Below are 20,595 nucleotides of genomic sequence, written 5' to 3' on the forward strand. Positions count from 1 at the left end.
TATTCATATATTTTCTAACCCATGTTGGTAAACTCTTTTTTATTTGTTATTGATAAAAGTAAAATAGGTAATTGATTAGTATATCTATACCACAAGTTCTAAACTCAACATCTGTATCTCTGTTGAATTCACGATAGGTGAGTATGGAAATTAATCAAAACTCAATAACAGCTTAATACATATATTTTTTACGGTTAAGTGGGCTACTTTCCCTCAGTAGGAAAACATAGCAGTTACACTACTTGTAAAGTAAGACCGCCATGGAAATAGGGGATAATGACATCTAGCTTATTGTAGTTTCATTAAGTGAGTTATGAAAATATATTTTTCCACTCATTTCCCCAACACCAAAATAATGAAGCTCTTAAAATGCTTCTAAATAGGATATGCGTTAATTTTATTGTTTAACAATACTTAAAGGTATTTTGAATGTACCAGCTTCAAATGTGTGTAAAAATATGGCACAAGTCACAAGTGAACATTAAAACAACAACAAAAATAAAAATATCACAGGAACACTTGGATTTTGGTGGCCACTAGTGTATGGAGAGACCCAGTAACAGATCCAGAAAGATGATCACACCCCCTCCCCGACACTGCGCCATCAAATTTGTGATTCTTTTTATGAAAAGAGTCTGTAAACAAAATTCTTGCAACAACAAGATTGCATGTTACTACCTAAGATGAAGTATGTAAAATTTAATTAACTCGAAATTTTCTTAAAATATTTATTTTAGGACTAAAGGTTAGGGCTCCATTAGTTCACTCTTATGTTGCCTTTTCAGTGGTGTTTCTTGAGACACAAGTCCGTTACAACTCTACTCAAATTGACGGTGCGGTCATATAAGGCTTGTGCAAGGGCACAGTAAGAGGCATTCTTCCCATTTTTGTTCCTCCATGCTCTTAGTATTTGATAGGACTGCTCGGGTGCGTCTTTTGGGTTTTCCTCCTCGATATCATCCAATCGATCATCTCTTAACCCAAGTGCTCTGCCGAGTCTTTTGCGTTTTCCCTTAACGTCATGAGATATGGCTTGTAAAGCTCTGTCATCAATTGGTCCTTCCTTCAGGTTCCTTGCTTCATATTGAACAAACCAGAAAAAACACGTATAAGTGGAGATATGTAACTTATGATATATTAAAAATAGACAAGTAAAGTGAACTTCTTTGCGAAAAGGTTTAAGTTTCCTACAGAGGTTCAGAATATGTACTCAACTGGACATAAATGCACGACTGTCAACCACCATAACATAATAAGATGCCACATTCAGCAATCTACGTTGAAGGACATTAATTGTGAACAGATGGATAGATTATATGTTTCTGTTGTCAATTATAGGTCCGTAATTAAGTAAAGCACCTCCCTAAGTTTTCAATAGTATATTTAGGGTTTAAAATAGCCGGTGTCGCGGCCCTATGAAAAACAATTTCTATCAGTTTGCTTGATCTGAATGGGATCATGGTTGAAATGAGGGAAGTACTGTTAATGGGAGATCTCAATGGTGAGGCTTAATGCAAAGAGCTCAAGAAATATCCTGCAACTTACGCAACTCCACTTTTTTCTTCACGGGTGGATCCTGTTTCATTAGACAGTAATCGTCACGAATCGATCCAAGCTCGTGCTCTTTTAGGGCAAATGCAAGATTTTCACATGAGGCACCACCGCGCTGCCACCAAGTTTTCAGCATCTTATAATACCGCTCGTATTCCTCATTGTTGTCTTTGTCAATACTTTGGATATCCGCGTCAGTTAGATTTAAACTTTTCCCAAAAGTTTTCCACCGCACGTTGCCTTCCATGATGTCCAAGGCAAGGTATGGAAACCATTCCGGAGGAACTTTACCCATTCTGACTTTAAGGAAACCGACTGAATTAGACTTCGAGTGAATATCTATGATAATACCGATTGGGACTTCTTTGTTCCCTAACTTCTTTAATCTTTGGGATATTGATCCATTGCATGTGTCATCTCTAGAATCTTTCCCCCACTTTTTTTGATTGTAAGTAACAATTAAATAAATTAAATATATGTTACAATGAATATATGAAGTTCCTATATTTTGAACTGCGGTATTAGATACGTATGATGCACGATCCTCGCAGTAGTTAGCGCTAAATATCACTTTCACGGGTTTCACGAAAGTGATTTATCACTTTCACGGGTTTATTACGAATCAACTTGACGGCCTGCTCCCAGTTGGCTTGTTAGCTCAATTGGTAGAGCGCTGCACTAGTATCGCAGAGGTCAGTGGTTCGAGTCCCGTACAGGCCTGATTTTTTTTCAGGTCTGATTTTCGCTATTGCTTAAATAGCGCTAACTACTGCGAGGATCGTGCATCAAACGGAAAAGATATGTTGTAGTTCAATTTTAGCCTTGGTTCAAATTTTATTTTCCTTTGTTTCAAACTCATTATTATATATTAACATGACCGAGAAAAAAGGAAAATAAAATTTGAACCAAGGATAAAATTGAACTACAACATATACAATATCTTGAAGAAATTCCTTAGTATGGGGAATCATATGGCTTTGTTCCTCAATTGCTAGTAGACAGGGTTTTAAACCCTGTCTGAAGCTTGAATTTTTCCATGCATCTTTTCCTGCAATTTCTTCTATTGAAAGGAACATACTGTTAGTGGTTATGTAATTTCTACTTGTATTACCACAGGACCCGGTTGTTCGAAGGATGGATAACGCTATACACTGGATAAATCTCTATCCGGTGGATAGCGCAATACGTTTCGTTACCACTTATCCACTGGATAGCGATTTATCCGTTGGATAGCTTTATCCGCTCTTCATACAACTAGGCTCAGAGTGAAAATTTAATATTCCCTTGACAGCACTTGTGCTCGGAGAGTTCAAAACCATAATCCTAAATTAGCAGTGGTCAAGTAATAGTGCCCTGTAAATTAATGCCTGGGTCTCACTGTGATCGCTCTACACATGATAATTACTATCACAGAATAGATCAACAGGTAAAGCAGCCTTTTTTTTAATTGTTAGGAGTGAATCCATTCTTAATTTCTTCCTTAATTTCTTCCTAACCGCCTCCCGGTTAGCTCAACGGATAGAGCGCTGGACTGTTGTGCGGGAGGTCGAGGGTTCGAGCCCCGGCCAGACCAACACTCAGGGTCTTAAAATAATTGAGAAGAATTTGCTACCTTTCTATAACATCAAGAAATGGTTAGATATTCTAGTCTTCTCGGATAGGGACGAATAAATGGAGGTCCCGTCTCCTGCAGGGTTGGGGTAGGAGACGTTAAATTCCCACACACGAGATTACTGTGTGATGGATGTCCTTCCCTGGGGTGGGATGGGTGGGAGGGTGGACTAGCACGAATGGTTCCTATGTTCCTTTCTAGTCCTTCTCCACTGCAAAACTTAATGCAGTGAAAATGGACTAAATTAAATTAATTTTATACGTGATACATGTTGGATCTCAACAACGCCGGTGAGATTGGTAGTCCGTATTTCATATTCCATGGTTTAACGTGTAATACATAGAGGATAACTCACGGTGGAAAGAGGATATGAATTTTATGTTCGAGTGGCAAGAACAATATTTCACAAGTGAGCGCAACGAACGAGCGAGATATTATTCGTGCTACGAGAACATAATATTCATATCTTTGAGCTAAGGTATAATTTTCTCTTTAATATATAGATATTTTGGGAGTTGCGCGTTAATAGTAATAGTAATAGTAATCAAAGTTTAATGTCTTTACGTGGGGCATGGTTACCCATATTGCCCGAGCCAGAGGCTCATTTATGAAACGCAAGACAACAACCCACCCATACCACCCCAGGGAAGGAGATCCACAACAAAGTAATCTCGTGCGTGGGAAATTAACGTCTCCTACCCCTAACCTTGCAGGAGACGGGACCTCCATTTATTCGTCCCTATCCGAGAAGACTAGAATATCTAAACCATCTCTTGATGTTATAGAAAGGCAGCATATTCTTCTCAATTATTTTAAGACCTTGAGTGTTGGTCCGGCCGGGGCTCGAACCCTCGACCTCCCGCACATCAGTCCAGCGCTCTATCCATTGAGCTAACCGGGAGGCGTGTTATTTTACAGAGTAAGGAAAAATACGAGCCATAAGCGAAATTGCAGCATGTATTATAAGTTAAACCATTGAATAAGGGATTTATTATTCCATTATTATCTTATTTTTAAGTATTTTAGCATCTAGTTAATAACATACATCCATCGGCTTTTCCAGAGCACCATATCGATCGCAGAAGGCGCGAGCAAAGGACGAAAAGAACTCAAATGAAACCAAATGTTCCCCGGGATGGGCTTAAAAAGTCAAACCCACAACATGGAAAAGAAATTAAAGTTTTGCAGCCATTTTGTTGCTCAAAAGGGGTAAGTTTCCAAAGAAACTGTGGTGTTGCGAATGGCGAATGGCGGATTCACTCTGAAGAAGGGCTAACACTCGAAACGTCAGCTTTTTAACTCTTTACGGTGGCCAATTTACAATTTCGACTTAGTTGCTATAACCAAATCATTTTGTTGCTCGCCTTCCGTCTGTATTTTTGCCTTGTTCTACAGTGTCCTACCCTCCCACGTTTAGCGCGTTCTGTCACTTATATGGTAGACTAGCGGTAAAATAACGTAAAATGGCATAACCTTGAATATATTATATTAGTATATACTAAAACAGTGGATAACGTTGAAGGTGCGCTCTAATTGGCTGGTCAATCTCCGAACATCCTTTGCTATTTACCTCTGAGCAACGCGGAAAAAAAAATGGCGTCCCGGTTTGCATACGTGACAAGCGAAGAAATCACTTAAATTAACGACGGTGGTATATGTTATCTCACTGTTTTAGTATATACTAAAACAACTATTTACCTCAGTGTCGGTGGTTAGCAGTGGATATTTACCTCGCCGCTTCGCGGCTCGGTAAATATCCACCACTAACCACCTCCACTTCGGTGGATAGTTGTTAATTAGGCACTGTTACAAATGACCTCTCGCATAAACTCAATCACCTATAAATTTTAAACTCGACGTATTTGAATGTAGATATTGTTACACCAATAATATCTGTAAATAATAAAATAGATAAACTGTGTTGAAATATTTACAATTGTGTACTCTATTTTTGATATAGCAAAATCCAAAACATCATATGCTTGCACCTAAGGCTCAACCCTACACCATCTCTTGTCTAAAAGATTGGATGAGGACAAAAGGTGACCTCATACTATTATCGGTAGAATCGAAAGCAGGGACTGTTTCAGTACTATAAGATGCCTTCTCATGATCTGTGTAAAATACACAAGAGGAAATATACCTTAAATCTACTTTTCATTTTCACTTACAATAAAAAATTACCGGTAAGCTGGGAGGAAATAGAAATCAAAATGAAGAACATTCTAAAATGGATGAGAACAAATGGTGACCTCTTACTTTCCTCGGTAGAATTGACAGCAGGGACTGTTTCAGTACTGGAGGATGTCTTCTCATGATCTATGTAAAATATGCACGTGGAGATAATACCTTAAAAATCTACTTTTCATTTTGACTTACAATCACAAATATTACCGGCAAGCTGAGAAATAAAAAAAACAGAAATGAAGGACATTCTAAAGTGGTATTAAAAATGAATATTTACAAAGGCAGCTGGGAAACAAATATAGCCTGTTTTGGTCAGAGTTCTAATGCATGTTTTTAGTTAACTGGAGAGCTTCATGTGGTTAACATAAGCAAACAAATACTGGTGACAACCAGTTAAAAAAAAGAAATTTTACACAAGTTTACCGGGCTTCTCCTTCGATTCTTGACATTCTTTCTGCTGAGTTCCATTAATAACTTGATCTGATGTAGCTACTGCAGCTGTAAATAAAAAAAATTCAGTTGATAAAAGTTCACATCTATTTTGGTACTTGGACTGGTTTAACCAGTGTGACCACTTTTTTAAGTCAATTACTTTTATGTGGTCCTGCTGTGAATATTGATAATTGTTTGAGAGAGTGCTTCATACCAGCCACAAAATTTTTTCACAAATTAATTAAGTGTTACTTAATATTACTATAATTAAAAGTTTACACAAATCTGATGTGATATTATCTGTCATTTCCGTTTTATTCAAGAAATGGTCGCATGCATTCACCATTCCATACGCATGTCTGACATTACACTGCATACTATGACCTTCAAAAATAAAGTGCTTTTAAAAGGGATAATTTGGATATATCAACAAAGTTGAAATGGTAAATTGGCCACCGTAACGATTACAAAAGCTGACGTTTCGAGCGTTAGTCCTTCGTCGGAGCGAATAGAGGAAATTGTGGGTTGTGTATGCTTTTAAAGGCAGAAAACGGAGCTACATTATTGGTGGGAACATGGCAACGAGAAAAACACGAATAAATTAGTGGAATAAAAAGCGTTCGTTGATACCTGTGGGATTTAGACTGCCGGTTTGAAAGATGAGCTTTTGTTCAAGAGTTTTCCGGCTTTCCGAGCTACCTAAGTGTAAGGAAAGACCGCAGATTGCCACATGTTGCTTAGAATGATTAGGTAAACTAAATTGTCTAGTGACTGGTTTCGATGTGTCCCTGTCATTCCTTTCCACGTCTTGAAGGTGTTCTCGGAATCGGTCACCCAGTCTTCGGCCTGTTTCGCCGATGTATATCTTTTTGCAATAAGTGCAAGTTATGCAATAGATTACAGTGGCGGAGGTGCACATGAAGTGATCGGTGATCTTAATGGATCGTCTGGGTCCCGATATTTTCTCAGTGTTGTGAATGAAAGGACAAGTTTCGCATCGTGCACGAGCGCATTTAAAAGTGCCTGGTTGGTCATTAGTCTCAAAAGAACTTCTGACCAAAATATTGCCTATGTTTTTGTCGCGTTTGAATGAAATGAGCGAAGGCTGCGAAAAGATAGTGCTTGTCTCTGGATCGTATTGAAATAATTTAAAGTTTTTAAGAATGATGGATTTAACTGAGTGGTTGTGAGGGTGAAACATGAGAGTGAATGGAATGTTCCATTTTCTGCCTTTAAAAGCACACACAACCCACAATTCCTTTATTCGCTCCGACGAAGGGCTAACGCTCGAAACGTCAGCTTTTGTAATCGTTATGGTGGCCAATTTACCATTTCAACTTTGTTGATATATCCAAAATTATTTCGTTACCCCCACCGACGCAGCCCCAAACAGTTTCTTTAGAAACTAGCAGCCTTTATTCATTTGCTTTCCAAAGGGGAAACCTGAGACAGTAATTTTGATAGTTTTGAAGATTTCTTGTATTTTAAATCTCAAAGCCTACATGCCATTTCTTACCATACCATGGCTTTACTTCATGTATGATAACTAAAACAAATGGGTTGAACACCAGTCACCTTAAAAATATAGTTTACATTCTAATGAACTTTATGCATGTTGTACCTTTAAGAAGGCTGACAAAATGGAAGTTATATATGTGCCCCAGCCAAACTGTATGTCCACCTTTTACTTCACATTCTGGCTTGATAGGGATAACCAAGGTAGTTCCAGGTAGTGCCCTGATCACATTAATAATGGTTTTATAACAGTTTGCTGCTGCAATAATTGTCATTTCATCACCCCAAGTGCCATCTTTTGCCATGTCTCTTAGGTAATTATCCCATGTAACAAAACTGCTACGTTGGCTACTCTCTAAGAGGCTAAACAGACAAGTTCCATCTTCCTGCAGGAAGGATCAATAAATTAAGAAATGAGAATTAGAGTAAGCATTGCAACTGTTACAATAAAATAAATTTGGGGTGACCAAAGCAGGAGCGAAAATACTAAAGTGAAAAAGACAACCAAAGAATGAACCTAATGTGGAGCAAAAAGCCTTTGTTGATACTGTGGGGATTAAAAGTTCCGATTTGAAAGATAAATTATCTCTTACATCGGCACTTTAAATCCCCACAGTATCGATGAATGGCTTTCTTTTAACTAAATTAAATTTATCCTCTTGACCTTGTTTTGATTTTGTTATGGTTTCCCACTGAAAATACCTGGCTCCAGTTTCAATCTTTCTAACAGCAACAGAGTATGCAATAGAACACATGTTTTAAATAAAAAGACCCTGAAAATGAAGACCCAGAAATGAAGACCTGAAAATGAAGACCCCCTCACTTTCTTTGTTGATAGTGATGAAGGATGAGTTCAAACACATTAGTCATTAATTTTTGTTCCCCCCCCCTCCCGCGAACCATGTCATGTGCATGGTTACACTTGATGTCTGTTTAGTTCAACTTGAAAAATGTGCAAGCCAACAGAGCTCTCTAGAAAGTAAGGCTGAGTGGGCCAATGCTTCAGACTAAAATACTGTTTGTACTTAGCCTTAAGGGACTGGAAACCAAGACCTCTAACCAGTAAGTTATATTTTATTTAGCATCTTTGGCATTTTCAAAAATCTATATATATCATATCATGTGTGCATAAGGCATCTGTCAGTCATGTATCAATTATTACTCTCAGTTGACATGGCAAGAAGTGTTAGTGAATATACATCAACTGATATTCAGTAGACATGTCTACCGAGAGTCATCAGTATATCAGTTGCCTTGTTATTCAAGTTGGTCAAGACTCTCAGTCACCTCTATTAGTTAGTGCAGGCGTATCAGTGGTATGACATTGTGTATTGTTAACCATTGTTTTGCTGGAATGGCAGCCATCTCCAGTAGCTAGCCCTTCCCCTTAACCACAGGGGAATTGAAAGAAGAGTCTCTATTGCCTTAATGCCCATATTTCAGTTCAATAGAGCAAGTGATAGTCTGCTCAAACAGCTATCATTTCCAATATCAAAAAACCACAAAAAACTGACAGATGCCTCAAGTACACATGATCAAATATACATCTAGGAAAGAAAATCTTTAAGGTTTGTGCTCAGCTGGTCTTAGGTTTAATCCTTCAAATACTTATATGCATTCAGAACATCCAAGAGTGAGTTAAAAAATGTCAAATTTGATTATGTGACTGAGAGAGCAAGTGACAAACAGCCTTTAACTACTTGTGAATACCAAATGAAACCTACCATACTTGGGTTATCTGCGAGGTATTGAACTAAGGTTTGCCTCAATTCATCATGCTTAATTGAAATTCCTTTAACAATTTCCAGTTGCTCACATAAAGCATGAAACAGACAATTTCCATTTCCTTCATTATCAGAAATTACAAAACCAATTCTTGATACAGCATTCTTTATCTCCTCAAGACCTCGCTTACTCTTGTCATTGATTGCTTCTTTCAGCTGCTTAAAATTCTTAGCGGTTTGTCCGGTAGAGCCTAAAAAGAAACAAAAATTTATTATGTAAATGAAAAAGTAAAAAATACCTATAACAATGTTACTATTAATAATTAAACAATGTTTGGTATGTCTACATCAAAAGTAAGCCAGGGAAATTCACCCCAAGAAATAAGAGTTTTTACATAGTTCAAGAGTGACCTTACATTCATAGGCTTCATGAATCAAGTCATACTGTTGAACATGAACCCCATTCAGTATTTTGCCCCCTCCATAATCAATACAGTTGAACCTTCCATAAGCGAACACCCAAAACGTCAGGTCTAGGTGGTAGCTTACCAGAGGTCAGGTCACAGTGGATCCTTATTTCAGCTCATTTGATTGTGGGGACTGTACCCTTTCACCAGCACTTATTGACACCTATAGTTATTTATTTTTAGGAGCTTGTTCAGGGAAATAAATCTTAGGATCTATGGTGATTATTTTGTATCTCACAAATTATTTTATAGAGGGCATTTGGGACAATTCTTGTGAAAGAGACTTGGCTTGTTTGTTATTCCAACTGGTGCTGTCCAAATTTTTTTTAGAATGCAACACAAGCAAAAACTTAATGCGGTATAAGGTATTTCAGGAAATGCTCCCCGTGGCTCCACTCTTACAACATCTATTGAAACAATTTCCACTTTCTGCTTGTGAGAGATAAAGCAGATTGTCTGGCCAGTGCTTGCCTACAGGAGGCTTAAAACAGTTGAAAATTCTAAAGAAGCATCTCTAAAAGTGGTTGCATTAGAGGTGGTTGCATTAGAGGTGGTTGCATTAGAGGTGGTTGCCTATGAGAGGTGGTCGCTTACAAGAGGTTACATTCATAGTGATTTGACTTGGGAAATTTTTGGTATTTTGAAAAACTGGTCACTAAAGAGAGGTGGTTGCTTACAAGAGGTGGTTACAAAGGAGATTCAACTGTACATAGTCTAGTATGTACTCTTTTTTAGAATTATATGATAATATACATGCATACCCATGATTACACAAAAAAACCAAACAATCAGAATTCAATTTGCACCATTAATTGTATAACAAAAATATCTCTTGATAGATTTTCCCTTAAAGTGCACAACTCGAAATTCCCCCCCCCCCCCCCCATTTTTATTTCTTATTTAAAATTTAGGTATTACTTGATTGAATTCTGGTATTAGAACCTTCATGGAAGCATTTTAGTAGTTTTCCCGCCAGCTCAAAGTTGATCATTTTTCCCAAAAATGTGCGACAATTCCCGCGCGGCCAAAATTCCTCTGTGACGTCATCAGTTGTGTAGATTGCACCCGGGAACATGACAGATAAGTGAACTCAAAGAGTCTCCAGGAAATCTTGTGTAGCTGGTGGCCCTTGATTAGTCAGCTGCACAAGTTCAAGTGAAACCCTGGGCATATCAATGCATCTTTTTCCTTCTAATGAAATTTTAAGAAAGAAATGGACGAAATTCGTCCATAAACATCGGCCAGGTTTTAAGTCATCAAAGACCTCAGTGTTGTGTTCTGTGCATTTTGTGCCAGACAGCTTTTGTCGAAAGATCAGCATTAGAGATCAGCCGAGCATTTGAAGGCTTGAGAAGGGAGTATTCCCAATGATCGATGTTGCAGTCAAGCAAGAGAATAGCCCAGAAGGGACAGATCGAGGACAGAGGAGGGTAAGTTATATTCGAATAATTTAATTAATTGCAATTGACATGTCTACTGATCATGTTTACTTTGATGAATTCGATCTTGATATTACCACTCTTATTAATAATCTGTACACAAATTTATCTTTTTTTTCAGGCGGTCAGAGAGGTCTTAAACAACACAGTTGTTCTCCTTCACCGACTGTGAAACTTGTGTAGTGATCATTACTTGTTGGAAATATTTGCTCTGATTTTATTTACTTGACATTCAGTTGGCATTGCGATGTGAGGGATAAAGCAATCTGCCTTGCCAGCTTATATTTGACTGATTATTGCCAAGATTATTTGGTGGCAGAACTAGCAAAAAAAAGAACGTATTATTTTTTGCAAAATTACAAATCATGAGGATGGAAATGCAAACAGACACCTTTTCGTTATTATTTTTTAACTTTTTATTTAATTAGTTGCTGAACAAGATTCCATGCAGTCTTCACAAAATAAACTTGCTGAAAAGAACCTCCAGCAAAGAAAATGACCTACACTTGCTGCAAATGCAAAAAACCAGGACATCGACGTAACCACTGCCCCACACTAATGGATGCCTAACATGTAAAGAGCATGAATAATTGTCATCACAGCAAATTTTTCAGCACTAGGCATCTTGTTTGATATTGTTTTGAAAAGTTCACATTTAAATGTTAGGGACCCAAAATTTGCAGTTGCTAACTTTGATATTGTTCAGTGCATTTTTGGCCAGGGCTAGGGGGGAGGGGGCACTTGACCCATGTTTAGGTATAATGTGCCATTGGGTTGTTGAAACCCTGAAACACCCATTGTTTCTTCCTGTCATCAGGATGTACTGAAAGTAATTTTGTCAACATGCAGTTGTGTTATAATGCTGACAGGACAACTTAAAGGTACCGACAACAATATTGTTCTGAAAAATAATTTAATGCCTTCTAAATAAATACAGATAAACATCCTACTCAATGAGTCTTGCAGAGGTACCCTGTCAGACCCTAATTAGGACAGCCCGCTTGAAATTATATACCCATGCAGGGTGGAGGGATTAAAAACCTTACCCTATCCAGTGGTGCATCATGATGTAGCCCATATAGGAGAGTAAACCCCCCCCCCATCAAGGATTTATTGCAGCCTAAATTACTGAGTGTAGTAAGCTACAGAAAAATAAGGAGATAATTGTGGAGCAAGTCAATTCAAATTTATTTATAAAATTCTATTAGAAATAATAGGACAATAATGATTACATCTCAGTTCCTTTCTTCTGCTGATGTATGTCCAGTTGTGCTGTGGGACTCACACCTAGATCTGATATTGTGGTAGACACATGCTGGCAATGGCCTACTATTCTCCCTGCCCAAGTAGCTGAAGATCCATCAAACCAGCCACCTGTAGGCTGAAGCTCTAAGAAATCTGTGATACAGGTTTGAAGACATAATTTACTGTGAGAAAATCAACATGATTTGTCTTGCAGATGGACAAAAAAGATCCAGGACAGTCTTGAATACAGAGGCTGACAAAAAATTATTTACCAATTGTAAATCTTGCTGTTATGTAAACAATTGTCCTCACTCGTTTTCTGAGGTGCCATTCCTGCGGCGGGACGTTTTCCCATTTCTGTCCCGAAGTAACGGTGCCACCTGTCTCCAGACTGTGTGATGCACGATATCCATTCAATACTTCCATCAAATGTAAGTTTTCCACGTGCACAGTCCACTTCCATGCTGCACCTAAACTCGCGAGCTGATACCAGCATAGCATCGCTGCACTGGGTAAAGGAACACCTGATGAAAAATAAAACCATGGTGAGCTTATCTCGTTCTCAAGTAGAAAAAGATAAAAGCTAATTTTCCGAGTGCAATTGAAAGGCTGGACGCAAGAGCATCCCTAAGGTTGGTTGTAATTTTACCATCATGTTTCATTTTAGCTTTAGCGTATACAAACGGGGTACATTAGAACAAGGTAAGACACATTTACCATGTACTAGCAGGTTCCTTTTTCTCAAATCTTCGCGATAAAGTGGCAGAAGATAAGCCATCTTCATCCTTGTCATTCCTCTTCTTGTCCGTTGCTGTCACTCTCATCGGAGTTCACCAAAGGTTCGTCTTGGTAAGCGACTATCTCGCCCATGATGCCTGTACTGACTTCTTCAGAACTTGAGAATGATTCTACATCATCCTCAGATGATGTATAAGAGAACTCCTGGGCTAAACTTCAGAATACCCGGCCACTCATTTACATGTCACTAAATAAGAATAGCGTCTATTGTGTTATGCCTCATTCTTCAAAGCCTTCCGACACATGTAAATGATGTGGACGGGTATTCTGAAGTTGCTCCAACTCCTGATTGCTGTGATCGGTTTCCGACATATTTAGCCCGTAAATGACAAGTAGAATAACTCAAAACAACAGCTTGATCACTAGGAACAACATCTCCAACACAACCGATGACGTGACAGCTCTATTATTCGTTCCCAGGCTCTTGTCCCATATTTTGTAGAAAAAATGCGAACTTTAATCGCATTTTAAAATGTGTTCTTGAAACGTTGTGACTTACTTTTTTTTGCTGAAATACTTCTCATAACATATATTTTTGAATGTAAGAAAAAATAAGGAGGGTAAAATTTCGAGTCATGTGCACTTTAAAAAATTTAACTGCATGGTGACCCTTGCATCAGTCTCAGACAGACCACAAATTATCACATTGCATCATATAGCCTGGTACCAAATTTCCAGGCCTCCAAAAAGACATTTGGTCCATCAAAAGCTCCACAATTCAGCTTAGATTTATTTGCTGATCTTGGCTGGACTTGTTCCAAAAGTTAACTTAGTTTATAATTAAGCAATAAAATTTGACTTCTTTCAAAACATCCATCAACTGCTCTCCAATTTTATCTTAAAGTGGCCCAATCAAATGATTTTAGTTGTATCTTTTCACATTCAAATTCACATACCTGTTGGCAGTTCAGTCTCTAACAACTCAGTTTTAAAATTCATGTTGTTTTTCAAATTTTCTGCACAAACAGCTAATGATGTAAAAAATATATTTTGCACCACTACATTTATATTTACTGTTGAAAAAAGGTCAAGAAGATTTGAATGTGATAAAAAATATTAACAATAAAGATAATTGTTAGTTACTTAAAAAAAAAAAAGAAAAATTGAAGGGCATTTCATCCAAAAATACCTACACCATTAATCTACATTTACTTAATCCTTTGGTACTAGCAGTGAGCACACTTTCAAATAAGGTGTTAAATATCAATATAAGGCACAACGAATTCAGCTTCTATCTCCCAGAGTAGAGGGGCTGGGATTGTAATTGACTAATGCGCATCATCATTATTACTTAAGCAACTTGTGCAAAATTGGAAAATATGGTACACTGAGTCGTTGGGGTCTATAAACAACACACGATGACAATTACATACCAGCAGAATCTAGATCATCAAGACTTTTTTTTTCTTCATCATTCTCACTCTCACTTGGATCCCTGTCTCTGTGATCTGTTGCATGAATACCATTTATAAGAAAAAACAAATATTACATACCTGCTGATAAACTGTATTTTACAAAACAAGACTACTTTCCTTCATTTATTAAGTAGATTATAAAACCTTTCATAATCATTGTTGGTGGTTTATTCTTACTGTGATCATGATACCTCACTGGTTGAATAAATTTTAGTAACTACCTTTCAACTTACATTTGATTGACTAAAGAGTATTCACAAAGACCTTGGAAAGGATTGCAGTTGCCTTAAGTGGTATATAATTTTAGAAACTCACTTTTACCAAGCAAGCACTTTACCCACAACAGAAATTAAATCAAAAGCTTTGAATGTACCAGAAGGCTAATATTTCTTCCACAGTTCGGTATATTGCATATCATAATTTGTTCAATAAGACTGTCACTGACATTGAGAAACTTAAAACTGTGTTTGGTAAGCTTGACGAAAAACAAATAAAGGGGGTACGTCTCTAAAGAAACTGTGGTGCTGCATTGGTGGGGGTAACAAGGTAATTTGGTTTTATTAACTAAGTTGAAAATGTAAATTGGCCCCCATAAAGAGTTAAAAGGCTGATGTTTTGAGCATTAGCCCTTTGTCAGAGCATATGACAAAGGGCTGACATTCAGTGCAAGAACAGGCCCACAGGAAATTATGTAGAGGAAAATTTAAATGCACCAGCACACCCCCTCCCCCTCCCCATCCCCCTCTAAGATATGACTGGTTCATTAGAGAGAAAATCTGATTTGCAACCTGTAATATATTAAGTACCCTCTAAGGTTACTGTGTATGTACCAGAATACATTGCTGGAATAAAGTTGTGTTGAAGCGGCCATGTTGTTTGACCTCGTGGGTTTATATCACTAGCAATATATTACATTTTGGCGACGAGGATCGGTCGTTTTTCCACGTCATTCAAAAGTGCAAGGTCTTTGGACAACGCTGTGTGTGTTGTGGCATAGAAGATGGCCAGCACTAGTGCGAGTGGATTATTTGGACGTGTTGGCGAGTTCAACGTCGCACGTGAAACGTTTAGTGCCTACGTTGAGAGGATGGAAATGTTCTTTACAGCCAACAACATTGTAACGACAACAGGAGAGGGAAGCGCTGCCACCAACCTTGTGGTAGCGAACAGGAAACGTGCCATTTTCCTGACAGAAGTGGGGCCAGAGGTATACACAACCCTCAGCAACTTATTGGCGCCCACTAAACCGAAGGATGTGTCATTCACTAACATTGTGGAAGTCTTGGAGAAACACTACAACCCGAAGCCCCTGGAAATCGCACAAAGTTTTCACTTTGGCACGCGAAATCAAAAATCCGAAGAATCAGTTAGCGATTATGTGCTGGCTTTGAAGAGATTGGCGGTCCACTGTAATTATGGTGAATTCCTCAATCGGGCGTTACGTGACCGATTCGTATGCGGACTGAACAATCCGAAGATACAAAACAAACTACTGAACACAGATGACCTCACATTCGAAAAGGCTTGCAGTATTGCCCAGACCATGGAGATGGCAGACAGGAACACCCAAGAATTTCACCCTTCATGCAGTGAAACTGTTCAAGTCAACAAGTTGACAGAACAAGGAAGTAAAAACACTGAAAAGAAGAACACTGAACAATGGTCATGTCCTAGGTGTGGGGGTAATCATTCAGGTCAGTCTTGTAAATTTAAGTCAGCAAAATGCTACAAGTGCTCCAAGATTGGGCATTTAGCTTCTGTTTGTCGCAGTAAGGATGAAAAGAGAAAGGGTAAAATTCATAGTGTACAGGCTTCAGAATCAGGCAATGATGAGTGTGAGGATGAGGAATTAGGAATTTATTCTCTGAATTCGCTTGACCAAAACAAGCCTAACTGCAATAGGTACACTGTAGAAATGGAAATCAATGGTAAACTGTGTATGATGGAGTTAGACACAGCTGCAGATTTCTCAATAATGAGTAGAAGTGAATATCTAGAGAGGTTTGCAGACAAGCCTCTGTCTCCTTCTAAAGTAACACTTAAGACATACACGGGTGAATTACTTGATGTGTCAGGGGAAATGCAGTGTGACATAGTGTATAAGGGTAAACAATACTCTCTACCCATTCTTGTAGCCAATTATGATGCAAAACCTACTTTACTTGGTAAAAACTGGCTGCGGCACATTAATTTTGAGTGGGGTGAGATATTTTGTATTCCCAAGGGAGACCCTAGGAGTGCTGATAGTCAACTGAATGAGTTGCTATCTAAACATAGCGAATTGTTTACTGAGAGTTACAAAGGTATGACGGGCCTTGAGGCCCATATTACTATGAGAGGCGATGCAAAACCTGTATTCGTGAAAGCGCGTAGGGTTCCATACGCTTTAAAAGAGCAAGTCGAAAAAGAGTTAGACAAACTAGAAAAGCATGGTGTTATTAAGAAAGTTGACAGGTCACTTTGGGCTAGCCCAATTGTGGTAGTGCCAAAGGCTGATAACACTGTCAGAATATGTGGAGACTACAAATCCACTATCAATCAGTCAGTTGAAGATGAGCAATATGTTTTACCTACTACTCAGGATTTGTATGCTGCTCTGGTTGGCTCTAAGGTATTTAGTAAGCTTGATCTATCACATGCCTATGCCCAGCTGAATGTTGACAAAGAAAGTCAAGAGTACTTGACAATTACCACTCATAAAGGCCTTTATTCCTACCAGAAATTGCCCTATGGGGTCAAGTCATCCCCAAAAATCTTTCAAGCAAAAATGGATCAAATTCTTCAGGGAATTGAAAAATGTGTTTGTAAACAAGATGACATCTTGATAGGGGGCAATGACTGGCAAGAGAATCTCAAGATACTTGCTGATGTGTTGGGCAGGCTACACCAATACAATTTGCATTTAAAACTGGCAAAATGCGAGTTTTTGAAACCTGAAGTGGTTTATCTAGGTCTGAGAATAAGTGCCGAAGGCCTGCAACCGGTGGAGGAAAAGATCAGTGCAGTGAAAAGAGCCCCAGCCCCAAAGAATGTGAGTGAATTAAGGTCCTTCCTGGGCATGGTTCAGTATTATCATTCCTTTTTGCCAGGGCTGGCTACAATCTTAGCACCTCTGCATAGGCTTTTGGAGAAAACCATTCAATGGGAATGGACAGATGACTGCCAGAAAGCTTTCGAGGCATGCAAGGAGGGCCTCACCAGTGAGTCGCTGTTGGTCCACTATGATCTAAATCGTGAGCTTAAGTTAGCTTGTGACGCATCGAGTTATGGTTTGGGGGCAGTGCTTAGTCATGTAATGGAGGATGGTCAAGAAAGGCCAATAGCATATGCATCACGTACCCTCAGCTCAAGTGAGAAAAATTATGCTCAAATTGAACGGGAGGCCTTGTCTATTATTTTCGGGGTAAAAAAATTTAATCAGTTTCTATATGGACGAAAGTTCACTTTAGTAACTGACCACCAGCCATTGTTGGCTATTTTGGGCCCAAAAGCTGCCATACCCACACTTGCAGCTGCCCGTATGCAGCGCTGGGCACTTGTCCTTTCAGCATATGACTATAACATTGAGTACAGGAGCTCCGAGAAGCACAGCAACTGTGATGCCCTTTCTAGATTACCCCATGAAGAGTCTAAGATTGGCAGTGAGAGTGAGATTTACAATGTAAGTGCCATTGACAAAGATTTCCCCATAACTGCAAAAGAGATTGGGAAAGCTACATTGATGGATCCAGGGTTAAGCAAGGTACTTGATTGGGTCATGGTGGGGTGGCCAGAGGTTTGTGATGAAGATTTAAAACCCTATTACACCCGTCGACATGAACTTTCTTGCGAACAAAATTGCATTCTCTGGGGTTCCAGGGTGATCATTCCCCCAGTATTTAGGGAAAAGATGTTGGAGGAGTTGCATTGGGAGCACCCAGGCATTTGTGCAATGAAAGCAATAGCACGCACCTGTGTTTGGTGGCCCAAGATGGATGAGGAAATTGAACAAAAGATTAAACTATGCTCAGTGTGTCAGGATGTGCGGACCTCTCCACCTTGTGCCCCATTGATACCCTGGAAATGGGCCACGCGACCCTTTCAGCGTATTCATGTTGATTTTTGTCAGAAAGGGAGTGATTTTTTTTTTGTGGTGGTTGATAGTTTTTCAAAATGGATAGAGGTTAAGCACATGACCTCAATCACCACAGAGAAAACCATAAATGAGTTGCGTCTTATATTTGCCCAACATGGTTTGCCCGAGGAGTTGGTATCAGATAATGGGCCACAATTTGTTTCAAGTGAGTTTGCTGAGTTTATGTATAAAAATGGCATTAAACATACCCTAACTCCTCCTTATCACCCACAATCAAATGGTGCTGCTGAGAGATCAGTCAGGGTGGTAAAGGAGGCGCTTGTCAAACAAGTTCTAGAGGGAAACAAGGGAAGGTCTATCAAACATAGACTAGCAGACTTCCTCTTGAGATACCGTACCACCCCACACAGCACCACAGGTGCTACGCCAGCAGAACTGCTGATGAGACGTAGACTGCGTACTCGTTTAACTCTAGTGAAACCTGATCTAGCCAAAACCGTAGAGAGTAAACAAAATAAGCAGAAGGAATATAAGGATTTAAAGGGTCATCAAGATAGGCTGTTTGCAGAGAATGACATAGTTCGAGTGAGAAATACTCAAGCCCGTAGCAATACTGAGAGGTGGATTCTGGGAAGGGTAGTTAAGGTCTGTGGACCCAGAACATATTTAGTTAAGACTGGCTATAAGACCAGATATGTTCATGTTGATCATTTAATTAAAGCATATGATCAGGTGCCATATGAAACTAGAGAGTTGGACATACCTGTCCCAGAACTGTGTGAGCAACCCACTCTAAGTGTAGATAATAGCCAAGTTTCATCCGGGGTGCCGCAGCCACCAGTCAATTTTTCAGATAAAGATGATGAGCCTAATTCTAGTATTAGTGAAGAGAATTTAAACACACCATCGCCGGTTGTTCTGAGGCGATCAGAGAGAATTAGGAAACCTGTTGACCGACTGAACCTGTAGTGAATGTTATGGCTACTATTGTGTTACTGGTAAGGATATCTTATTTGTAAGGGGAAAGCAGTGTAATATATTAAGTACCCTCTAAGGTTACTGTGTATGTACCAGAATACATTGCTGGAATAAAGTTGTGTTGAAGCGGCCATGTTGTTTGACCTCGTGGGTTTATATCACTAGCAATATATTACACAACCCTGATCTTCCTCCTCTAAAAACTATATATTGAAACCTTTGCTATTGTAATAGACCTCTTTCAGTAGCTTAATTGCAAAATAAGATGGGCAAAACTGAATAAATACAACAAAGGTTCTTGGAACTCAGTGTCATGAGCCATCTTAACTTACCAAGTTCTGTCTGTGTTATGAAATAGGGAATAGGTTGTCCATCAGCATCCTCTCCTACAACACCAATCACACCCTCTGTTGTAATAATAGGCGATCCAAGAACAACAGACTTCTCGATGATACATTTCTCCCCCTCAAAAGAATTCAGTTCATGCTTTTTCCTTTCGCGATTGTACTTGAATTTAAATTTCAACGGTTTGTTGCTTCCGATAAATGACTGTGCCCAGACATCTTTAACAATTACGTCACTTCTTGGAATAATCAACTTAAGGATGTTAGAATCAGTTGTAGTCTTGAGTGTCTCAGACGCGTTGCTACCTTTAAGAGCCTTCACTGAAATAAACGAACAGCTGCCAGCTTGCTTAATCGCTGATATTTCTAGCCTATATCTCTTCTCGTCGTTATGAAAGTTTCTCGAGCCCCGATGCAATTTCACTGACTCGATAAGGGCACGATCATCCTCTTTGAAAACACCCTCCCAAGTTAGCAAGCACTGCTTCCCTCTCACATCAACGGCACATGCCATTCCTCTTGTTTGGTAAATAGGAAGACCGCAGACAACCTCTCTTACTGCAAAGATGGCTTTCTCGGAATCTTTTCGGGAATAATCCATTGGCTAGTCTTGCTCAAAACGCGGCCTCGTGAAACTCCGTAAGATTGCAATAGCTACTAACAATAGTGTGGTAAGACTAAATTGTCATTCTTTCTCAGCGTACTTATATTTCAGGTGTATCCTCAGACATATGGTGTACACTCGATCAGTCAGTGCTGCACTGGAGAATAAGGAAGAATCTTGGTTGCCAGCTTCGGAGCGAAAATAGCGGA

General features: G+C 39.0%; 1 protein-coding gene and 1 pseudogene across 4 annotated transcripts in view; one reads left to right on the forward strand and one right to left on the reverse strand.

The window, feature by feature from the left end:
- The window catches only part of LOC148721943 (uncharacterized), a 547,091-nt pseudogene that overhangs the window by 422,391 nt on the left and 104,105 nt on the right, over positions 1-20,595 (forward strand). The gene's annotated exons all lie outside the window — the stretch shown is intronic.
- LOC111333307 (uncharacterized) lies at positions 25-20,578 on the reverse strand. Of its 3 annotated transcripts, none has more exons than XM_088735827.1 (8): positions 19,771-20,578; positions 14,344-14,418; positions 9,022-9,272; positions 7,404-7,683; positions 5,774-5,848; positions 5,416-5,482; positions 1,546-1,847; positions 25-1,077 (listed from the first exon to the last, which is right to left on the reverse strand). In XM_088735827.1, exons 1-8 carry the CDS (start codon positions 20,381-20,383, stop codon positions 782-784), a joined length of 1,959 nt encoding a protein of 652 aa, XP_088591953.1. In that variant the 5' UTR covers positions 20,384-20,578; the 3' UTR covers positions 25-781. The 3 variants fall into 3 exon arrangements, with proteins under 3 accessions (XP_088591953.1, XP_088591954.1, XP_088591955.1); XM_088735828.1 differs by having other exon boundaries at positions 1,546-1,851; positions 5,423-5,482; positions 19,771-20,576; XM_088735829.1 differs by lacking the exons at positions 14,344-14,418; positions 19,771-20,578 and adding exons at positions 12,485-12,696; positions 12,890-13,270.

Source organism: Stylophora pistillata, chromosome 10, assembly GCF_964205215.1.
Source record: "Stylophora pistillata chromosome 10, jaStyPist1.2, whole genome shotgun sequence".
Lineage (NCBI taxonomy): Eukaryota > Metazoa > Cnidaria > Anthozoa > Scleractinia > Pocilloporidae > Stylophora > Stylophora pistillata.

Bases quoted from the DNA above. Each gene is read 5' to 3' on its own strand.
- LOC111333307 (XM_088735827.1), bottom strand. From the start codon at position 20,383: ATGGATTATTCCCGAAAAGATTCCGAGAAAGCCATCTTTGCAGTAAGA. The intron at 14,419-19,770 runs GTAAGTTAAGAT...TTCATGCAACAG, and splicing joins CATAACACAGACAGAACTTG to ATCACAGAGACAGGGATCCA. The intron at 7,684-9,021 runs GTAGGTTTCATT...TCCTTCCTGCAG, and splicing joins TCGCAGATAACCCAAGTATG to GAAGATGGAACTTGTCTGTT.